Below are 22,454 nucleotides of genomic sequence, written 5' to 3'. Positions count from 1 at the left end.
CTTCTGGTGAAAGCATTTAATGGAGATAAGGCTCTCTATTTTTGGCTGATGAACTTTGGCCTGCAATGCAACAGCAGACCAGCATTGAAGCTGAACCAGTGCAGCAGCAACAGCAGCAACATTTTGTTCATTTGTAACTTGTTTAGTTGTTTTGTAATTTGACTTTGAGCTAGTAGGTTTAGTTGCTGATTTTGTATGATTTCCAATGTGATGTAATAGCTGATATATCAGCTTCATTTGTGTGTAATTTAAGCTATGTTTTAATCAAGTATTAGTGGGAGCAGTTACACATTAGGTGGCTGCCTTGTATCACATAAATGTTCATTATTGTTGAGTTTTCGATTAACAACAAGGAACAAAACAAAGTTTTTTTGTGTTTGAAAAATGAAAAACAGAAGCAAAAACAAAAGCTTGATGATGAAGAACAAAGCTTAACTTCATTACATTAAAAATGAGTAAAAACAAATACATAAGTGGTTCAAAAATTACATTGAAAGAAAACAAAGCTTGCTTGTGCAAGTATCTAAGCTATTACATCAGCTTAACGACAACCTAAGTGACTACCAAATCAGCTAAGCACACAATTAAACCTTAGCTGATCAAATAAAAATGATTACAACATAAGCTAGCAAAAAAGTCAACTGTGCAAAGGCTCTACAGTCGAATTACACCATGGACATTAGCATGCTTCAGCTGTGTTCCTGGTTAGTTGCATGCTGCAGCTGTGTTGCATGGTTTCTTGCATGTTGCTGCAATGTTGCCACCTTTCAACAATTATCTTAATGAGAAATACAAGTGATTTTTCAGTCATCTTCTTGTTCAAATTTTCTTTGCATTCGTTCTTTGCTTCAATTCTCCTTAGTTTACTTGTTCAAACACCAACATTGGCTAAGGGGAAAACTTCGTCATTGGAATGACTAGTAATGGAAACGGTAACCCTTGAACTATATGTCGAGGAGGATGAGAGATCTGATTGAGTGGAGCTATGCATGAAAAATGCCGGCTCTGAGGGCATCGCAAGTGTCAGCGAGCTGCTATTCAACATGATGACAACCGACGCCATGGTTGGTCTGTCCGCCACGTTTTCTTGAACACAAAGTAACCCAATGTGTATGCATCTCGTTATTTCAGATGACGAAGAAACCTTCAAAGCTGGATCTATGAGATTCACCGTTGTCCCTTCTCTCCAGTTTTTCCACGACTGCAACCATTTTTATTAAGATTATCAACAAATCCAACATTATTTCAATATACAACTATTTCATATATACTTACATAGCTTAACAGATCTTCTATGTTATCTCTATCGTTAAAACAATTGTTTCTTCGACCAGTCACAATTTCCAGAATCAATACTCCGAAGCTAAATACATCGGATTTGACTGAGAATTGTCCATGCATTGCGTATTCTGGAGCCATATAACCGCTATAAGTCAACAATAAGAACTAGTTAGAACCGTGTGTATATATACAGTTTATCTTATCATGGAGAAATGTTACTACTTTAGGAACTTACTAGGTTCCCACAATTCTACTTGTATTGCCTTGTGTTTCATCCATAGTAAACAATCTTGCCATGCCAAAATCTGCGATTTTTGGATTCATATCTGCGTCTAGCAAAACATTACTAGCTTTGAGATCGCGATGAATAATTCGAAGCCGAGAATCTTCGTGAAGATAAAGGAGTCCTCGAGCAATTCCTCCTATGATTTTGTATCGTTGTTCCCAATTCAATTGTTCCCTCCTTTTTGGATCTGTAGATATAACAGCAAGATATCAGATTGCGCTTTCCACTAACCAAAAATAATATGTCAAGTGAATTCAAGTGTAAATGCAGGAATACCGAATATGAACCGGTCGAGGCTCGCATTAGGTACAAACTCATAGACAAGAAGTCTTTCAGTTCTTTCGAGGCTAAAACCGAGCAGCCTGACTAAGTTCCGGTGTTGAAGTTTGGCTACCAACAGGACTTCATTCTTGAATTCTAAGTCTCCTTGCTTAGATTCCCTGGATAACCTTTTTACAGCTATGTCTTGTCCAAAGGAAAGCCTACCCTGAAAAATCCAAACAAAGTATATACACAAGTATGTCAAACACTAACAATGTTCCTTGCGGATGCTTTCTTCATACGTATAATATTTCCTTTTACCTTGTAAACAGACCCAAAGCCACCTTGCCCAAGCTTATTGTCATCACTAAAGTTATTTGTTGCAGTTCTAATGGTGCCAAAATCAAATTGTAAAGACTCTGGGTTGATAATTTCTGCGTCCAAAGCTACCATAGGAGGAGCAAGTAATTATTTAGTGGATAAAAGTTGAACCAGTCAACATTTATCTAAATAGTTGGAAATACGTTTAATCTTACTTTCAACATTTTCCTTGGTCTTCCTAGCTCTTAAAACGAAGTAGATACAGATGATAATTATCACAACACTGGCTGTTGGAACAACTACAGCGATTATAATTCGAGATGTGTTACTATCTGAAAAAAAACAAAGCAAACACTTGGTTTAATTTCCTGCAGAAAAGCATATGTAGAACGGATGTGCATATAGATGTATTACCGGCGGGGGGAGGCGAAACTGCTGGTTCATCGTAGAAACGTTCCATCTCAAACCTCACAAAACAGCTAGTCAAAATCACTTGGCCTCCTCGTTTTCCGCCACAACATACAGGGATTTCCTGCAAAGCTCTCTCCAAGCAAGTGGTGCAATCTTCCTGGGATAAATCAGGGGTGCACTGCTCCAGCGCATATATTGGTTGCAACGCGGGATCTATTACATTCCCTGTAGCAAACTTGCGAAGAGAATCACCCGATGAGGCCTTATTCATCAGGTCGACCAACAAATTGTTCAAGGCTCCACGGAAACTGTCCGCATCCGTAACATTAGAAGGATTCAGCAGGCCCCTAACAAGGCTACTGTCCATGACACCAACGATGGAACGATTCGAATAACGCAACATACAAAAGTCATACCAAATGGCTGCTTCCTTCCTATTGGGACATTCACTCGTGATCTCACTTGTGGCGTTATTGATACAACTAAGGCAAACATCAGGCTGAACATCTCCTCTACAGAGCGCAATCGCGTTAGCCGTATCGGGATCTTGGCCGACGGACAGATTGTAGAAACCATAATCATTTGCAGTGATTGAGGAGAATGAAGAGAGGAGGTTGTTGAGGTTCACCTCGTAGGTGCTGCCGGCGGTGAAGTTTCCTCTACCGTTTGAACAACTTGAAGTCGTCAATTTATTAGAGTTCTGGGCGGTACAGAAGTTGAAAACAAGGCTAAGAGCTAAAAGAAAAAGCAGTGTTGAAGATCCCATTTCCATCGTTTCAGTCTAATAATCTAATGTAAATCAATACAAGTCTGGAAATCCTATTAGAAAGGCTTCTAATTCATATGAGCATTTATAAAGAACTACGTAGACGTGTTTGTCCAAAATTTATATAATCTATCTAGGTTGAATATGTCAAACAGTCAACTTTTTTGGCTTCCGATAAATAATTAAATTTCCGTTTCCTAGGACTCTTATTTGATAGGTGAATCATAACTTAATATTTGGTAATTATTTTAATAATTTCTAAAATTATTTATCTACTAATAATATAACTTTAACTTTATGGAGTGAAGTTTATACACTTCACGGATTAGAGGTTGATAAGTATTATATAGATGTATAGTTTAATATTAAAATAAATATTAAACAAAGAAACATGTCAAATTTTAAAATTGTTTATGAAATTAAAAAATAAATAAATTGTCAATATATCAAATATTAACCCTAATTTTATATGATTTATAGATTATTATTGTCTATACAAGCAGTATAAAATTTTTAAACACAAGCAGGATTAAAATGTTGTTATGTGTCCCATTGATTTTTTTTTTCCAATTACTAGTTAAAGATTTAATCTATTTGTGAGCATATTTGTATCAAATAGTTATTCTATGATTTATGGGTTTTCTAGTATGCCTAATTACTTCCAGTTTTGAAGAAATCAAATAGAAAGTTGAAATATAGAAGCAGTCCAAATGAGTTTCTTTTTCTTTTTACCGTTTCTTACAAAATAATAATAGTTTATGTTGTACCAAAAGAATAATAATAATACTTTATGCGCAGAAAGTTCAAAAAGGTGGGGGAAATAGTAAATTTAAATTTCTTACAATTAAGACAGGTGTACACAGGAAGACAAATATAATTCCGAAAAACTATCGAGGATATGGATCCGTAATTGAAGCTTCATTCTGGGACAATGGGAGTTCTTCACTTCTAGATTGGCAGGATTCGGACACCAACGAAGATGACATGTCTGACTCGATGTTGGTGTGCATAAAAAATGCTGGTTGGGAAGGCATTGGGAGTGTGACTGAGAAACTATTAAGCATTAGAATAACTGTAGCCATAGTTGGTCTGTCACCTACGTTTTCTTGAACACATAGTAATCCAATGTGTATGCATCTCATCATTTCATTTCTTGAACCATCTCTCAATGTTGGATCAACTATATTCATTGCTGTCCCTTGTCTCCAATTCTTCCATGCCTGCAACAGTTTCAAGATGAACTCGAGTTTCATACAATCATTTAATAGTTTTAGATAATCATACTTACACAGCTTATTAGGTCCTCCACGGTTTCTCCATTTCGAAAGCAGTTGTTTCTTTGACCACTTACAATTTCCAAAACTAACACACCATAACTGTAAACATCTGATTTTACTGAGAACTGGCCGTGCATAGCATATTCGGGTGCCATATATCCACTGCATGTCAACATTTCTATGATCATTCTTGATTCCAAGAACATTTCTAATATGTAGAGATGTAGTTTTTGTACTTACTAGGTCCCGACAATTCTGCTGGTATTGCCTTGTGTTTCGTCCCGTACGACCAACCTTGCCATCCCAAAATCTGCAATTTTTGGAATCATCTCTGCATCTAACAAAACATTGCTGGCTTTAAGATCCCGGTGAACTATCCTTAGTCGAGAATCTTCATGAAGGTAAAGGATGCCGCGAGCAACGCCTCCTATGATTTTGTAGCGCCTTTCCCAATCCAGCTGTGCACGCTTGACTCGATCTGGATAATATTAGACGGTCAGGAGTAAGTCTCCGACTGCTAACAAAGGAATAAGAACAAACTATATATGTATGATATAGTACTAGAACAGAAACTGTACCAAATAAGAAATGATCAAGGCTAGTGTTGGGCACAAACTCATAAATGAGAAGCCTTTCATGCCCTTCCAAGCAGAACCCAAGGAGCCTAACTAAATTGCGGTGCTGAAGCTTCGCCACTAAGAGGACTTCATTCTTGAATTCCAGGTCTCCTTGTCCAGAATCCCTGGCTAGTCTTTTCACAGCAACCTCTTCTCCATTTGGAAGTTGACCCTATACCATATTTCCAACTTTAGGCTACACTTCCATAGTTGAAATGAATTAATATTCTTTGACAAGGGATATCTTTACCTTGTAAACAGCTCCAAATCCACCTTGGCCAAGCTTATTTGCATCAGAAAAGTTATTAGTTGCTGCCCGAACAGTGGCAAAGTCGAACTGCAAGGAGTCGGCCCTAATGACCTCATCATCATCAGCTGAAAGAAGCGAAATTGTTTGAACATTTCAGATAAAGTAAATGACATTTTATTGAATCAAGTCAAATTTTATATATTTCCTTACTTCTAAGTAATTGTTGGGTCTTTCTGGCCCTCCGAATGATGCAGATGGAGGAAGCAATTAGTATGGGAATTCCAACAACTGAAGCAACAACAATGATAATAATGCGGGTTGTGTTATTGCCATTTCCTGCAGAAGTAAAAAGTAATGAGCACTGTAATTGATAAATAAAATTCACTTTCTACTACATGGGGAATTACTCTGACTGTAATTCATAGGTTGTAGGTCGTAAGTTGGACCATGTGGCTGCACAGGGGATGTATTCGTTGTAACAATTGCTTCATTCCTGACTTGTTCAAAAGTGAAGTCGGACTGAACTTAAAACAAGGTAAGAACATATTTTGTTATTCTTCAAGTTCGATTTAATTTTTTTTTTGACCAAATTTAACTTAAATTAAAATATTGATTTTTGAGTTAGATTTTAACCGTTCATAATTTTCCTTTTTCCTTTTTAGTTTAATAAAGAAATAGACTGTTTTTAGAGTGTGTGTGAAAATGTATCCAGTTGAACAAGTTATTACTCATATGTCAAGAAAACGCACCTAACTGGAAGCGTTTTCTGAAAATTCTAAAGAAAATGCATTCAATGAGGTACGTTTTCCTAACATGTCAACAAAAATTACTCCAATTATACGTATTTTTTTACTAAATGTGCAAAAAGTACATTTTATATCCTCTCTAAAATAAGCTTATTTCCTTACATCTTTTAAAAAAAAAAACTACCTATTTGACTATTAAAAAATAACTACATATATGACTAATTTAATTGAAAAAAAAGTCAAGCAAAGTAAGGCCATAACTTAAGGTGAAGGTAAGAAATTAAATATTTGGAGGAGGTACAAAGTCACAAACAGCCGCCCTTCAATAAATGAGTAGACGCGAATAGGTGAGTGGTGGCATAAAATCTCACCTGTCTTACCCCTCCCCGATCTCGTGACAGCGAATGAACAGAAAACCTTAGAAATACAGAACAATATAATTATCCAGGCATTTTTAAGAAATTTTTTCCCCTTTTTGGAACAAAGAACTCTCCGGTTTCCCAGTTGTTGACTCTTCATTTTACAAGAGAGAAAAATTGGCATAATGCCCAAATTTGCCTCTAATGTTTGCCTAATTAGTCATTTTAGCCCCGATTTCTTTTTCTTTTTCTTTTGAGTAAGACCTTTCATTTTAAAATTTTGGTCAAATTAATCAATTTTGGATAGAAAATGTTAGGCAACCCTTAACAGCTGATGTGTCAAGCGACACAGCAGCCCACATGTATTCTTACATCAGTAAACAATTTAAAATTTATGAAAAATAAAAAATTTAAAAATAAAATTTATGAATTTTCAAAAAAACCAAAATTAAGGTTTTCAAATAAAAATTATGAAAATTATAAAAAAAATTACTTGTTCCTTTTATTTTTTACTAGAATTTAAAGATGATCTAATTACATAAAAATTAAATTTTGGTTTAATTAATAAGATTATATATATGAACTTTATTTTTTACAATTTTATACATTAAATGTTTATTTAATTTAATTTTTAATGGTTATTGATATAATATTATTTTACGCTATATTATTATATATAAAATAATTATATTTATTTAATATAAAAATAAATTATTATATTTAATTTTTTAAATATGTATAACTAAGTCTAAATTAAATTTTTATATACACGTTTAAACTAATCAAAATTTAAGGCCTGTAATTGCATCCATAGTTTTTATATTTATATTTGTCGGATAACGTTAAGGGCAAATTTTCAGATTATGCCAAAATAAAATAACTTTACCTTCAGTAGAGGGAGAAGCAGGAGGAGGAGAAGCTACAGACGGCGGAGGTGACGGTAGCGGAAGTGGAGTCTGATAAAATGGGCCAGACTCATACCTCAAGAGACAGCTTGGTTTAAGAATTCTGCATCCCCTTTTTCCGAAGCAGCAACTTCCAATCCCTTCCTTAGCCACACTTAAACAATCACCACATTCTTGCTCGGACAAATCGGGACTGCACTGTACTAGAGCGTATACTCTTTGAAACACGCCGACCGTTGTGTTGTCCGCCGCGTACTTGCGGAGAGGACCCTCAGCGGCGGCTCGACTGCTCAGATTATTCAACAGGTTATCCAATGCCTGATTGAACTCATCAACATTCGTTACGTTCTGTGTGTTCAATAGACAAGAACCAGGAGAGGTTTCCATATCTCCGAATAGGGTACGGTGGGCGTAACGCAGGGTACAAAATTCAGACCATCCCACCACCTCCTTGCTAAACGGGCATCGCTGGCTGAGCTCAGATATGGATTCGTTGAGGCAACTGTTGCAATCTTCCTGGTTTCTGTCTCCCCTGCAAAGTGCAATAGCGTTAACTTGGTTGGGGTCTCGACCAGCCGACAGGTTATAGAAGCCATAGTTGAAATCTGACTGAGAGGTGAGCTGAGAGAAGATGGTGTTGAGGTTGGCCTGGTAAGTGCTGTTTGCAGAGTAGTTACCTGCTGTGCTGATACAACTGTGTTGAAAGAACGGATCGGCTCCAAGACCATGAATAGCAAGGAATAATGGGATAATCAAATAAAATAGGAGGAGCAGTATTGAAAATCCCATTGATGTTGAGTTTCTCTGCTTTATGGGTAAAAAATGTGGATGAGAGGATTAATAGTAAAACTAAGGAAACAATCTATAAGATTGTAGTTTCATTTGAAAAGGAAATTAGGTATGCCACCAAAATAATATTTAAAAAAGAAATACAAGGGTATTGGGTAAGGAGACAAAGGGTTGACGAAGATGGCAGTGGTTGATGACAATGGATAAACCACTGAAAGAAATCCAAGGCTAGCTGATGGGTATTGACTAATTCAATGTGGTTAATGAGAAAAAATGAAATTTCTAAAGGGCAACGCAGTTCAGACAGTAAATGATTGAGATGGGAGTGGTGCTTCATGAATATCAAACTAAAACTACAATGCCGTGATAAAATGAACCACATTTGCCGGTCAAACAATCAATTTATTTATTTTTCTTTGGTTATTGCCCAAACGTGGCCTGTTGTAGACATTAAAGTCATCGCCACTTCCCCTTTAAAAACAAAAGGCATCCCCACCGAGTAAAAGAATTTTTTGTATTATACTCTCACTGTTTTGATGTTTGAGCCTGAGGATTGGGTTTATAATTATCGCTTCTTTAAACATATATTCTATTTCGGGAGTATAATTTTTTTTTAATTTAAAGTTAAATCATATAAAAACGATATAGAATTATTAAAACACGACTTAAAATGAAAATAGTACAAATATACAAATATATCAAAATTTACATCTATCGAATTATTAACATATAAAATTTACTAACATTCTAGATTCACGAAAATAACATAAACACAATATGATATGCAATTTTGTTTTTGAAAGAATATTTGATAGGTGCTAAAAGTAATATGTTTTTAGCCTCATTCTTAATGTGTTTTTAGATAATTATTCGATGTTAATGCTGAATTTTATGCTCCTAATCCTTTAAATTCATGTTTTTATACTTAGGAGAGCGTTTGGGAGCAAAACGAGCGAAAACCAAAAAATCGGAGTAAGTTACAGGAGTCACACAGGCTGACCCTTTCCACACGATCATGTGGTAGGCCATGTCGATTTCGCCATTTGCACTCTAAACTAGCGGGAAAACGTGATTTTTAGGTCTTTCGGGTATTCTAAGACGTATATATGACAAAAATAAGAAGATGGGAAAGAGTCGTCATAGAATACTCAAGAAAACAACTCGAAAAATACTATTTAAGTGGATTCTAAAGCAGATTTCCATCAAGATTGAAGATTCCCTTTTGATTTCTTTGGAGATTATTATGAGTTCTTTTGTTTCTTATAGTTATAATGTATTTTGGATGTTTTTATTTGCTAGTATGAACTAATTTTCTAAATAGCTAGGGAGTTGAACCCTATGATGAATTATGTCTTTTGATTTTTATTTTACGCAATAAATACTTAGATCTTGTTATCAATTATGTGTGCTTAATTCTTGGTATGATATTTCTAGATTATTGATCCATGTTTAATGTGCTTAAGTCGGATGAGGAATAGACCCTGTTTAAGAGTAGATCTTAAGTAATTGAGTGGAGTAACATACAATCTTAAAAATAGGAAATCTACCGGATTAGAGTCAAATCTAATAGAAGTTGCATAGGTCAAGTTAATGCGATAATAGGAGTTTTAAGTATAAGGAAATTTCAATTAATCAACCTAGAGTCAGTTGCTTTTACTATCGAAAGAGATATTAACATGATTTAAGGATTTCTACGGATCAAGATACTAAGTGAATAAATTGCATAATTTAGATTGATAATGACAGATGAAGTCTAGGTTAATTCTTTCCTAGGTATTATTTCACTTTTTAGTTGTTAATAGATTATTTTCCTGAATTATTCATTGTCTTGTTCGTTAGTTAATTAAATTAGTTAATTTTAGTTTTCAATCAATCATTTGAATTTATCGGTTAAATAATAGAAAGACAAGAATTACTAGTACTTTTAGTCTTCGTAGGAACGATATCTTTGATCACTTTGTAACTATACTATTAATTAATAGGTGCACTTACTTTAGTCAAATTTTTAGTTAATTTTATGGACATTAAGTTTTTGGCATCGTTGTAAGTAACTAAAATATTAGGAAAATTTTATTTCTATTAATTTAGTCATTTTAATTTTTATTTTAATATTTTGTTTTTAATTTAATTTTTACATTCTAAATTTTTTCATTTGTTTGATTCTGACAGGTTCTTTTGGTTTATAACTAAAGAAAACCTATTTGAACAATTAATTTTTTACAATAAAATTGAAAGAACTGCTCGCAGAAATCGGAGAGAAGATAGAGAAGTAAGGCAAAATCAACAAATTTTAATAGACGATCAAAAGCAGAAAGACATTACTATGAAGATGGATGATAATCAAAATAATCAGCAGCCTCCTGCACCTCTTGCTCATCGTACTGTGTTTGAATATGTTAAGCCTACTCTGATTGGGGCTAAATCGAGTATCGTCAGACCGACTATTGCTGCAAAAAATTTTGAGATAAAGTTTAACACAATTCAGATGGTATAACAGTATGTTCAGTTTGATGGGTTGTAAGATGAAGATCCGAATGCTCATTTGGCTAACTTTTTAGAGATTTGCGACACATTCAAGATTAATGGTGTTTTTGGTGATGTCATACACTTACGATTGTTTCCATTCTCTTTGAGGAGCAAGGCAAAACAATGGTTGAATTTACTTTCATGGGGTTCTATTATGACTTGGGATCAAATGACAGTGAAATTTCTTTGAAGTACTTCCTACTGGCTAAAATAACTAAGTTGAGGAACGACATCTCTTCTTTTGCTCAAATTGATTTGGAGACATTATGACGTGATCCGGCTCGATGATGTAAAGTCGATTCACTTGATTGCCCGATCATCAACGAGAAGTTCGTTCGAATTTGTAGATAAATGGAATTGAATTGGTTTATAAGCGGAAGTAGTCAAAATGGGTTCAAAAGATGGTTTAAATAGTCGATCGATAGGTTCGGTATAAGAAAGAAATAAATTATAATTTGATAGATAAAATGGAATGAATATTGAACTCAAGCGTCAAGATCGATTCAATACTATAAGGAGTATTGCCCCAGGACTTATATTGCTCAAGGTGGGTTAGATGGATATCGAAGATGGACCTTGACCCGTTACCTATAGAGAGGTAAGAACCAAATGTATAAAAAGGTGGATGAACGTCACACCAGGATGGTGATAAGTTCAAAGAGTCGGGTTGACGCCACTAGCAAGCTAGATAAGTCAGAACGAGACTCAAACGAAATAAGATTGGAGGTAACCTCACAAAATAAGTTTGATAATCAGAATTTTCTAACCTTGTTACAAAGAGAAATAAACTATTTATAGACTCAAAGATGACTACTCAAATTCGGCATCTATGTGTTCACACAATAATAAAAATGTTCACACTAAAGTATTAAAATTCGGTTCATGCTTGAAGATGGTGCATGAATTGGTCGAACCATCATGTTGCTTCACTTGATGCATTCATGCATTCTTAGCCTTGAAGAATAGCCATAATTCCATAAATGTGCAGCCCTTTAATGCTCATACATCTCCCTTGGCCGAATGAGGCCTTAATGTGCCTAAAATACTTGAATGGTCATCTTGAAAATGCATGAATCAGGCTTGAAACGTCCCAAAGTATTTTCCTCCATAAATACGATCCATGAATCTTCAAATACATGAACATTCAGCAGCTTCATGGTTAAGGAAATGAACTTGGTGGCTGGTGAATGCATGGAGGCCAATAGCCTTGTCTAGGTTCGGTCAAGGTGTGAATGGACACTCCAAAAGATGCATTTTGGCCGAATAGGTGCATAGGAGTTTAATGGACAGCAACCGATGCATGTAGATGAGCATTCATGCACACTCTCATTCATTGTAATGAAGAATTCATGTACCATCCTTAAACATCCATTCGTTGAAGGAAGACATTCATGCATCCACACCTACAATGAATCAACAATGTTTATGAATCCTCATTAATTGTGTGTCCAAATTCGGCTGTACCTACAAAGACATAAACAAATTAAATTCAAGGTACATTCAGCTTAAATTAAATAATATCAAGACATAATTAACAAATTAAAATAAATACATTAATAAAATATAGTTAATAATAAATTCGACTAGCTCAATGATAGTCGAAATTCTTGATGAGCTGAATTAAGCTAGAGAATTAGGTAATGAGCTGTAGGAAAATAATCAAAATAAAGCTAATACTCAGTTTATTTAAATAATAACAATAACGAGCTGAAAAGAAATTAAATTGAGCTCGAGAGCTGAAATGAACTCAAATGAGCTAGTTGGAGCTGGATCGGTCTAAAGGGGCTGGAATTGAGCTGAAATCAGCTTGCACTAAGGTGCATGGATTCATCAATGGTATAGTCCGTGCGTTCCCTTCAATAATAAGTTGATTCTCCTTCCAAATCTTATGAAATAATGCAAAAACAACTTCTTGAAGTTGCTTGGTTCTAGCTCGGGTCATTGGTCCCTTTGGGAGCTCGAGGGATTCAAGAGGTGGACTTGATGGAGCTTGGGACGTGGTCACGTCACATTATATGATGCACGAGAAAGATTTAAGGATTTTTTAAGAAGGTGTCCTCATCATGGGTAACCTTTGTGGTTATAAGTTCAAACCTTTTACAACGGTTTAAATCCCTGGACTAGACAACTAATTTATGTAGCAGCTGGGAGAACATTAAATAATAAGACACTTGTAATAGCCCAATTTTCAGTGGTATCAGAAATAATAGTTTCGAGGCTATAATTCTGACGAAAATAGTACGTAGATATTATTTAATTAGTATATTTATGAGGTTTATAAAGTCATACTAAATTTTGGTTGAGAAATTTTATTATTTGGATAGTTAATAAGTAAAAAGAATGAATTGTAAAAACTACAAAGGTTGAGTAGTTAAATTAAAGGGACTAAATGGACAATTTAACCCATGGGAAATTAGTTAGTGGGATTTTATTAGGTTATGCTTAATTAATGGTTTAATTAGGCTTAATTAATGATTTATTAAAGCTTAATTAAGAAAGTTGAAGTATTTATAAAAATACCATAATATATATAATAAATTAAACCTAAATTAAAAAAAATTCATTTTCTTCTCATCTTCTCCACAGAAAGAGAAAGGAAAATGCTAGGGTTTCAAGCTTTTATTTAAAACTTTAATTTGGTAAGTGTATTAATGCCCGTTTTTAGTAATTTTTATGTTTTTGAGTTCGTATCAATTTGGTCTAGCTAAATCGATGACCAATTTGTGAAACTGTTAAATGTTAAAAAAGTTTCCATTGATGAATGAGGTTGTTTCTTAAAGCCTTTTATGAAATATGGAACTTTTTTTGATAGATTAGATTATTTTGAAAAGTGATTTTTGATGATTTTGACGTTTAAGGACTAAATTGATTAAATGACAAATTATTTGTATTCGAGGTGAAATTGTTGCAAATAAGGACTGATATGAAATTATAGAATATTTGGGTATCATGGGTGTTTAGGAAAAATGAGTAAATTGCACGATTAGGTGTAACACCCTTTACCTATATTCGTCGCCGAAATAGGGTATGAAGTATTACCGAAGTTTTTTGAATTAATTTTTCGTTATTACGAGTTAAATACTATTATTTTATTGAAACATATTATGAAGTCCCTTAGATGGGCCTTCGAAGCCTAAAAAACACATCAAGATCAAACCAAATTAGCCAATCCAATTCAACATATTTTCAAGAAAGATTTACACATATCCATAAGAAATTCTATAAAAAATTCTACTTCTATTTCTGGTGGCAACCCTGGTAATCCTTTAGAAACACATCAAAAAATTCACATACCACTGGCACTGTTTGTATTTTTAGTTAGATAGCTTGGTATCGAGTACATAAGCCAAGTAAGCATCATACCCTTTTTTGACATACCTCTGTGCTGCCATTACTAAAATCACATCAGATAACCCCTCTGTCTGATCAGATTTAACCCAGAGCAACTCGCCATTCTGACATTTTAGCACAATATATTTATGTCTATAATTTATTACTACATCATGCTGGGTTAGGCAATCCATGCCCAATATCACGTCAAATTCATCAAATGGCAGTTACATCAAATCAGCCAAGAAACAATAACCTCTTACCATTAGTGGACAATTTTTACAAATTTTATCCACCAAAACAGATTGACCCAGGGGTTTCGATACTTTAACCACAAATTCAATAGGTTCAATAGATAAATCTTTAACACATGCAAGCTTTATACATATATATGAATGCGTAGAACCGGGATCAATTAGTTCAGTAATATCAGTGTAAAGTAAAGAAAATGTACCAATAACAACATCGGATACTGAGGCATCTTCTCTGGCACGAATGGCATATGTTCTAGCAGGTGCTTGTACCTCAGGCCTGCCTGCAATATCTTTCGTAGCTTCTCAGCTACCACTGACATTTCCGGATGGTAGAGGTAGTCTACCCCTCGAAATTGGATTACTCGGCTTCGATGTCTGTTCAGCTTCATTTTCACCCATTTCTGGACAATCTTTGATAAAATGATCAAATGAACCGCATCGATAACAAGCCCCACTTTTCAGCCGACATTCTTGAAAATGAGCTTTATTACAGTATTAGCATCTCGACTTTGGACATCCGACACTACCCATACTAGTCACAAACGAAATGGGAGATCTCAGGTTAGTGCATTAGAAGCCTCGTTCCTTTCTAAAATAGCCCATCATAGAAGTAGATCGATCAGAGTACTTCTTTAATTTCTTTGTAACAGAAGATGACTGAAATTTTCCCATCGATCTTTTGCTGAAAACCCGAGCTTCCCTTTCAGCTTGTTTCTTCTTTTTTACTCAATTCCTCTACTTTATAAGCTCGCTCAGCCAGTGTAGCAAACTCTCAGATTTCAAGTATTCCAATCAGTAACTTGATATTTTCATTCAGTCCCTCTTCAAACTGCTTACACATGTTGGGTTCTGATTGTACCCATTCCTGAGCATATTTACTCAACTGAACAAATTCGTTTTCATACTCAGATATCGATCTGTTGCCCTATTTCAGCTCAAGAAATTCTTTTCTTTTCTGATCAAGAAATCTCTGGCTGATATATTTTTTTAAATTCACTCTGAAAGAACTCTCAGGTAATCTCTTCTTTTGGAACTACCGAAGCTTTAGTGTTCCACCAATGATAAGCTGTGTCTTTTAACAGTGAGACGGCACGTTTTAGACATTCTTTTGGTGTGCATGATAATTCCTCAAAAATCGAAGTAGTATTTTCTAACCAAAACCCATTCGGGATCATCATCAACTGTAGCTCTGAATTCTTCTACCCCATATTTTTTTATTTTAACAACCGGAGCTTTCCCTTTTCTAATAGATTCGGTACTTATACCTTCTAGAATCTCGAGAATCAGTTGAGGAGGAAGAGCTTGAGCTTGCTGCATTACAGGGTTAGCTCTCACATTGATTAAACCATTCATTCATCATTTGAAAAAAAGTCATTTTAGCCTCTTTACTTTAATTCCCTGTCTTGGACCTTCTACTACTAGTAGCTTCAATTTCTCTTTATTCCCTTTCTAGGGTCGGAGCATGACTCCTGGCTTCCTCAGATTGAGCTCGATCGGTAATCATTTATTATAAAAAACACATTTAAATGGTCAAGAGATATCACACTATTAATAATAATTTAAATGACGTGTATAGCTAATCTCGTATTTACTACGTTGGTCTGAGAACTGGCTAAACTATAACTCTGATACCAATAAATGTAACACCCCCTACCTATATTCGTCACCGGAATAGGGTATGAGGCATTATCAGAGTTTTCCAAATAAATTTTTCCGTTATTACAAGTTAAATACTACTTTTTAATTGAAACATATTATGGCATCCCTTAGATGGGCCTCTAAAACACCCCTAACTCGTGACCGTCATTGAACTAGGGTTACGAGGCATTACTTTTTGCATTATCTGCTACGGCTCTATCAGGATCCATTTACTAAATGAAAACACATTTGCAAATGTCAAGAATCATCACACTATCGCAATATAAATTATGGCATGTATAGCTAGACTCATACGCGCTACGTTAGTCTGAGAATCAACTAAACTGTAGCTCTGATACCAATAAAATGTAACACTCCTAACCCGTGTCTGTCGTCAAACTAGGGTTACGAGGCATTACCAAATAAAACACAGTTCAGATTAGACATTGTTTATAATCCGTACGCACAGTAATGTGTTCTCCTTTATAAAATTTTTTAAAATAAAATTAATAAACCAACTTCTTATTCATACAAGTCAAAATCATCTATTTGAATCACATTTCTAACCACACAAATCGTGCTTTATCGAACATTCTCTTATACTAACTATATTTCAATATCTAACCATTTCAATTATGTTTGCTAATTCAAACTTTCAAGCCAAGCCATCAAATATCAAAACCAATTTGTACATGTTTCATAATTACAAAAAAAAAATTCAAATCATATGGCCATCATTTCCATGATATTTGAATACTCAATTTATGCTTAAACATATTTCATTTTATATACCGAGCATATATCGAAACACCCATTTGTTTACATCTATTTCATAACAAATCAACGATCATACCATTTTATAAATCGAGTACATTTGCATATTACGTCTTTCCAACCCATATCATTAACTAAATAACAAACGTAATATTTAATAAACATTATACATACACCGCTAAACTAATTTAGCCATACCTCACAGTCCAATAATCATTTGCACATAAAAGGTTAAGTAACTCTATACATGACCAACTATATATATATTTAAAATCTTCCAACCATGCCAATAACACCCTAAAACCAAAAGCTATTTCTAAATTAAATTACTAAATCATAGCATTTTAAACATTATAACCTTATGTACATTTTACCAAATTAAATTTAACCATTTTCGAACACAAATGCCAAATAATAAATATCTAATTTGCAAGCTAAATAACATATCTAATATGTTATATTCAACCACAAACATGAATCCCCTACCTAATTTGCATGTGAATTATCATACCTATAATTCATATACATAACCAATTAATATTTTCAATAATCAGTCATCCAAATTAACTACCATATCAATTAGATCATATACATTCTTTGTCATTCAAAACCAAGCCTAAATAATCAAATACCCTAGCCAAATACTAACTAAGTATATTTACTACTCACATCCAACCTTTAATCAAAACACACCATTAACCAATTTGACCTATTACTAGACACAGGATATATATATGCCAAAACCTAATAAACCAATCACAACTATACAAAATCATCAAGCAAAGGCATAAATTTTGATATTTATAAAATAAACAAGTCATTTTTGCATGGCTTATAATATACACATCCAAAATTAGACCAAAATAAATATTAGCCTATACATGCCATAAGTTCGAAATAAAAAATTTAAAAATACTGAAAGTAGACGACAATGTGAATGACTTCACTGACGATCCCCGAGCACGTAACGACCTCCAAAATCCATAAAATAATGACAAATAAAAACAATACAAGTAAGCTAACTTGATTAGTAAGCCTTAGCAAATATATATATAACATATAATCTCATAAGAAATTTATCAAAGCCATTTTTGTCAATACATTACTAATACATTCACTAATCTCAAGTCATTTTTGTCATGGTTATTCGTTTATACACAAACTTCCAATCAATACCTATATTTAACATAAGGCCGAACATACCATTCATATACACATATATAGTTATAATAGCATTATGTATCATTTTTGTTATATAACCAACCAACTTACTTACCTAATTATCAAATAGGAAATTAAACATTACATACCTGATCATTTTAATTCATTAATCCCATTCGATACCACATCGGCATAAAGCCTACTGGACACAAATCCAAATATGATACACCGGCACAAAGCCTGCTAGGCATAAAGCCTGATATGGTACACCGGCATGAAGCCTGCTAGGCATAAAGCTTGATATAATTCACCGACATAAAGCCTGCTAGGCATAAAGCCTGAATATCACTAATATAAAGTCATTCTTACACATAATTCATAGATAGGAAATCCTACTTATTCTTTTAAGATTCATACTAAGATTTTCAAACATCGTATCTCATTAAAATCGAACTTGTACCCAAATCTCACAAGCATTTATACATTCGGGTATTAGTATGAAAAATTCATACCATTAAAATTTAGCATACAAAACTTATATACATTCTAATTTAATGACATTTATTTGCTAATAGACTTACCTCGAATATCGACGGACGAAATCGACTAATCAACCACTTTCGACTTCCCCCGATCTAATTTCATTTTTTTTTGGTTCTTGATCTAAACATATTCAAATTTAACCCTTTTATTCATCAAATCATTCAATTTAATCCAAAAACACATAAATGGGAAAATTACCATTTTACCCCTAATATTTTACACTTTTTACAATTTAGTCCCTATTGCATAAAACACAAAATACACAAAATCTCACAACAACATGTTAGGCTGAATCTTCCTTATATTTATACAAGTCCATTTATTTAATTTATTTTGCATTTTGGTCCCTCAAAAATTTATTTTTTCAATTTAGCCCTAATTACTCAAATTCACCAAAAATTTAAATACAAAACATGTTAATCTAACACATATATTTCATAATCCATCATCAATCATAAAACATAATTATTCATTAATGGCATAACTCAAAATATTCATCAAAATCAAAGATTCTAGCATGGGTCAGACAGTACTCAAAGCAACGATCTCAAAAACATAAAAATTATCAAAAACCGAGCAAGAACTCATCTTGAATCAAGCTCAACAATGGCTGAATACCCTAGCTTTGTTTCTTTGTTTTCTTTTGTTTTGTTTCGTGATGAACATGAAGTGAAAATAATGATAGTGGCTTTTTTAATGTTTATTATAACATAATAATATATTATACCTTATTATAACATTTATATATTATATTAATAATATAAGAAAACTATATATTATCACCTAATGTCGTCCACTAACTTGGAAAATGGCTTAATTGCCACATAAAACCTCTAATTTATAAAGACAACAACAATTAAGCACTTTCATATTCAACCCTTAAATTTTCACAATACGCGATTTAGCTATTTTCTCAAATTTAGCACAAAACAGTAAAATTATTTCACGAAACTTTCACATATATAATTTCACACATATTTAACACAAAAAATAATATTAATATATTTTTTAGACTCGGATTTGTGGTCCCAAAACCACTATTTCGATTAGGGTTAAAATCAGGTTGTTACAACTCTCCCCCTAAGGATTTTCGTCCATGAAAATCTTACTGGTGAATAGGTTTGGGTAACGCTCTTTCATTGTATCATATGGCTCCCAAGTTTCTTCCTTGACTTCGTGTTTATGCCACAGTACTTTAACTAACGGGATTTTCTTATTTCATAATTCTTTAACCTCACGAGCCAGAATGCGAATCTGTTTTTCTTCATATGACATATCGGACTTAATCTCAATCTCTGTCGGACTAATCACATGTGAAGGATCAAATCGGTATCTACGGAGCATCAAAACATGAAATACATTGTGAATCTTTTCTAGTTCAGGTGGCAACAGTAGTCTATAAGCAACCAACCCAATACGTTTTATAATCTCATACGGTCCAATAAATTTCGGACACAATTTGTATTTACGATCGAACCTAAGTATTTTCTTCCACAAAAAAACTTTCAAAAACACTTTGTCTTTGATTTGAAACTAAATATCTTTACGTTTCAAGTCTACATACGATTTATGACGATCCGATGTTGTTTTCAGATTATCGCGAATCACTTTACTTTCTGTTCAGTCTCTTTAATCAAATCGACCCCATGTATCTTGTTTTCACTGAGCTCAGTCCAATACAATGGTGTACGACATTTACGACCGTACAAAGCCTCATAAGATGCCATTTTGATACTATATTGATAGCTATTATTATATGCAAATTCAATCAAAGGTAAGGATCGTTCCCACGTACCTTCAAACTCGAGAATACAACATCTCAACATATTCTTAAGTATTTGAATGATTCGTTCGGACTGACCATTTGTTTGAGGATGGAAAGCTGTGCTAAAGTGTAGTTTTGTACCTAAAGCATCTTGAAGTTTCTTCCAAAACCGCGATGTAAACCTCGGGTCTCTGTCCAAAATAATAGAAATAGGCACTCCATGCAACCTCACAATCTGAGAAGCATACAATCCAACCAACTTATCAAGCGAATAATCTATACAAACTGGAAGAAAGTGTGTCGATTTAGTTAATCTATCCACAATAACCCAGATTGCATCTTTCTTGCTCGATGTCAACGGTAAACTGGATACAAAATCCATCGTGACTCTGTCCCATTTCCATTCTGGTATCATGGTCAACTGAAGTAATCCAGAAGGTACCTGATGCTCGACTTTTACTTGCTGAAAGACTAAACATTTTGAAACAAAGTTAGAAATGTCTCGTTTCATATCATGCCACTAGTAAAGCTGTTTCAGATCATTATACATTTTTGTACTACCTGGATGAAGAGATAATCGACTATTATGAGCTTCATTCAATATCATCTAAATTAACTCTGAATTTTTCAGAACACATAATCGGTTTCTGAATCTCAATCAATCCTCAGCATCAACTAGAAAATCTGGATCAACATTCAAATCACACTGAGCCCGTTTTGTAATTAAATCATCATCACCTTTCTGAGCTTCACAAATCTGTTGAACAAATAATAGTTTTGCTTTTAACTCAACTATTATCGCACTATCATCAGACATAGCTATATGCGCGTTCATTGCATGCAAGCAAACAATGATTTTTGACTTATGGCATCAGCAACAACATTAGCTTTTCATGGATGATAATCAATCACAAGCTCGTAATCTTTTAGTAACTCCAACCACCGTCGTTGTCTCAAATTCAGATCCTTCTGAGTCATCAAATATTTCAGGATTTTGTGATCAGAATAAACATGACATTTTTCACCGAATAAATAGTGGCACTATATTTTCAAAACAAACACAATAGAGGCCAATTCGAGATCATGTGTCGGATAGTTCCTTTCATGTGGCTTTAACTGTCTCGAGGCATAAGCTATAACTTTGTCTTCCTGTATCAAAACACAGCCGAAACCGTTCAAAGATGCATCGCTAAAAATAATAAATTCTTTACCCATCTCTAGCTAAACTAGTACTGGAGCTTCGGTCAAAAGGGCTTTCAACTGATCAAAACTTTTCTGGCACTTTTCTGACCACTCGAACTTAACATCTTTCTGTAATAGCTTTGTCATCGGGGTTGTAATCATAGAAAATCCTTTCACGAATCGTCTGTAGTAACCAGTGAGCCCCAGAAAGCTTCGAACTTCTAAGACATTTTTCGAACTTCTGAGACATTCCTCGAAGGTTTCGAATCCAATATAGCTAAAATTTTGCTCAGATAAACTCGAATACCCAATGCTGATACAACATGGCCTAGAAAGCTGACTTCACGTAACCAGAACTCACATTTACAGAACTTTGCATACAACTGTTTATCTCGCAGAGTCTGTAACACAAGTCTCAGATGTTCGGTATGCTCGGTTTCATCACGAGAGTAGATCAAAATATCATCTATGAATACTACCACAAATCGATTCAGATACTGTCTGAAGATCTGATTCATCAAATCCATGAAAATAGCAGGTGCATTAGTAAGTCCGAAAGGCATAACCAAAAACTCATAATGTCCATACCTTTTTCGAAAAGTAGTTTTAGGCACATCTGAGTCTCTAACTCGTAACTGATAGTAACCTGATCTCAAATCTGTCTTCGAAAACACTAAAGCCCCTTTTAGCTGATCAAACAAGTCGTTAATACATGGCAATAGATATTTATTCTTTATAGTCACCTTATTGAGCTATCAGTAATCAATGCACATTCTCATTGTTCCGTCTTTCTTTTTCACAAATAGAACTGGCGCACCCTAAGAAGAGAAACTCAGTCGTGCAAAACCTCTATTTGTCAACTCTTGTAACTGTGCTTTCAACTTTTTTAATTCAGTCGGTGTCATACGGTACAGAGCTATCAAAAATGAAGTTGTCCCTGGTTCTAACTCAATACCAAACTCTACCTCTCGAATAGGTGGCAAAGTCGGTAATTTTTCGGGAAACACATCTG

At 34.1% G+C, this 22,454-nt stretch overlaps 2 protein-coding genes across 2 annotated transcripts; both read right to left on the bottom strand.

Moving 5' to 3' along the window:
* Positions 1 to 418: 418 nt before the first annotated feature.
* On the bottom strand, positions 419 to 3,363 carry LOC128031999 (cysteine-rich receptor-like protein kinase 44). The gene is made up of 7 exons (XM_052632534.1): positions 2,564 to 3,363; positions 2,365 to 2,481; positions 2,150 to 2,274; positions 1,844 to 2,054; positions 1,517 to 1,754; positions 1,276 to 1,426; positions 419 to 1,201 (listed from the first exon to the last, which is right to left on the bottom strand). Exons 1-7 carry the CDS (start codon positions 3,330 to 3,332, stop codon positions 872 to 874), a joined length of 1,941 nt encoding a protein of 646 aa, XP_052488494.1. The 5' UTR covers positions 3,333 to 3,363; the 3' UTR covers positions 419 to 871.
* Positions 3,364 to 4,020: 657 nt separating this feature from the next.
* LOC105773228 (cysteine-rich receptor-like protein kinase 44) lies at positions 4,021 to 8,582 on the bottom strand. The gene is made up of 7 exons (XM_052632533.1): positions 7,462 to 8,582; positions 5,681 to 5,806; positions 5,471 to 5,595; positions 5,182 to 5,392; positions 4,844 to 5,081; positions 4,615 to 4,765; positions 4,021 to 4,546 (listed from the first exon to the last, which is right to left on the bottom strand). The coding sequence occupies exons 1-7, from the start codon at positions 8,267 to 8,269 to the stop codon at positions 4,214 to 4,216; spliced, it is 1,992 nt and encodes a 663-aa protein (XP_052488493.1). The 5' UTR covers positions 8,270 to 8,582; the 3' UTR covers positions 4,021 to 4,213.
* Positions 8,583 to 22,454: the final 13,872 nt, after the last annotated feature.

This window comes from Gossypium raimondii, chromosome 6, assembly GCF_025698545.1.
Source record: "Gossypium raimondii isolate GPD5lz chromosome 6, ASM2569854v1, whole genome shotgun sequence".
Classification (NCBI taxonomy): domain Eukaryota; kingdom Viridiplantae; phylum Streptophyta; class Magnoliopsida; order Malvales; family Malvaceae; genus Gossypium; species Gossypium raimondii.
The sequence above is the reverse complement of the archived record's forward strand: the minus strand, read 5'-3'. Positions and strand labels throughout refer to the sequence as shown.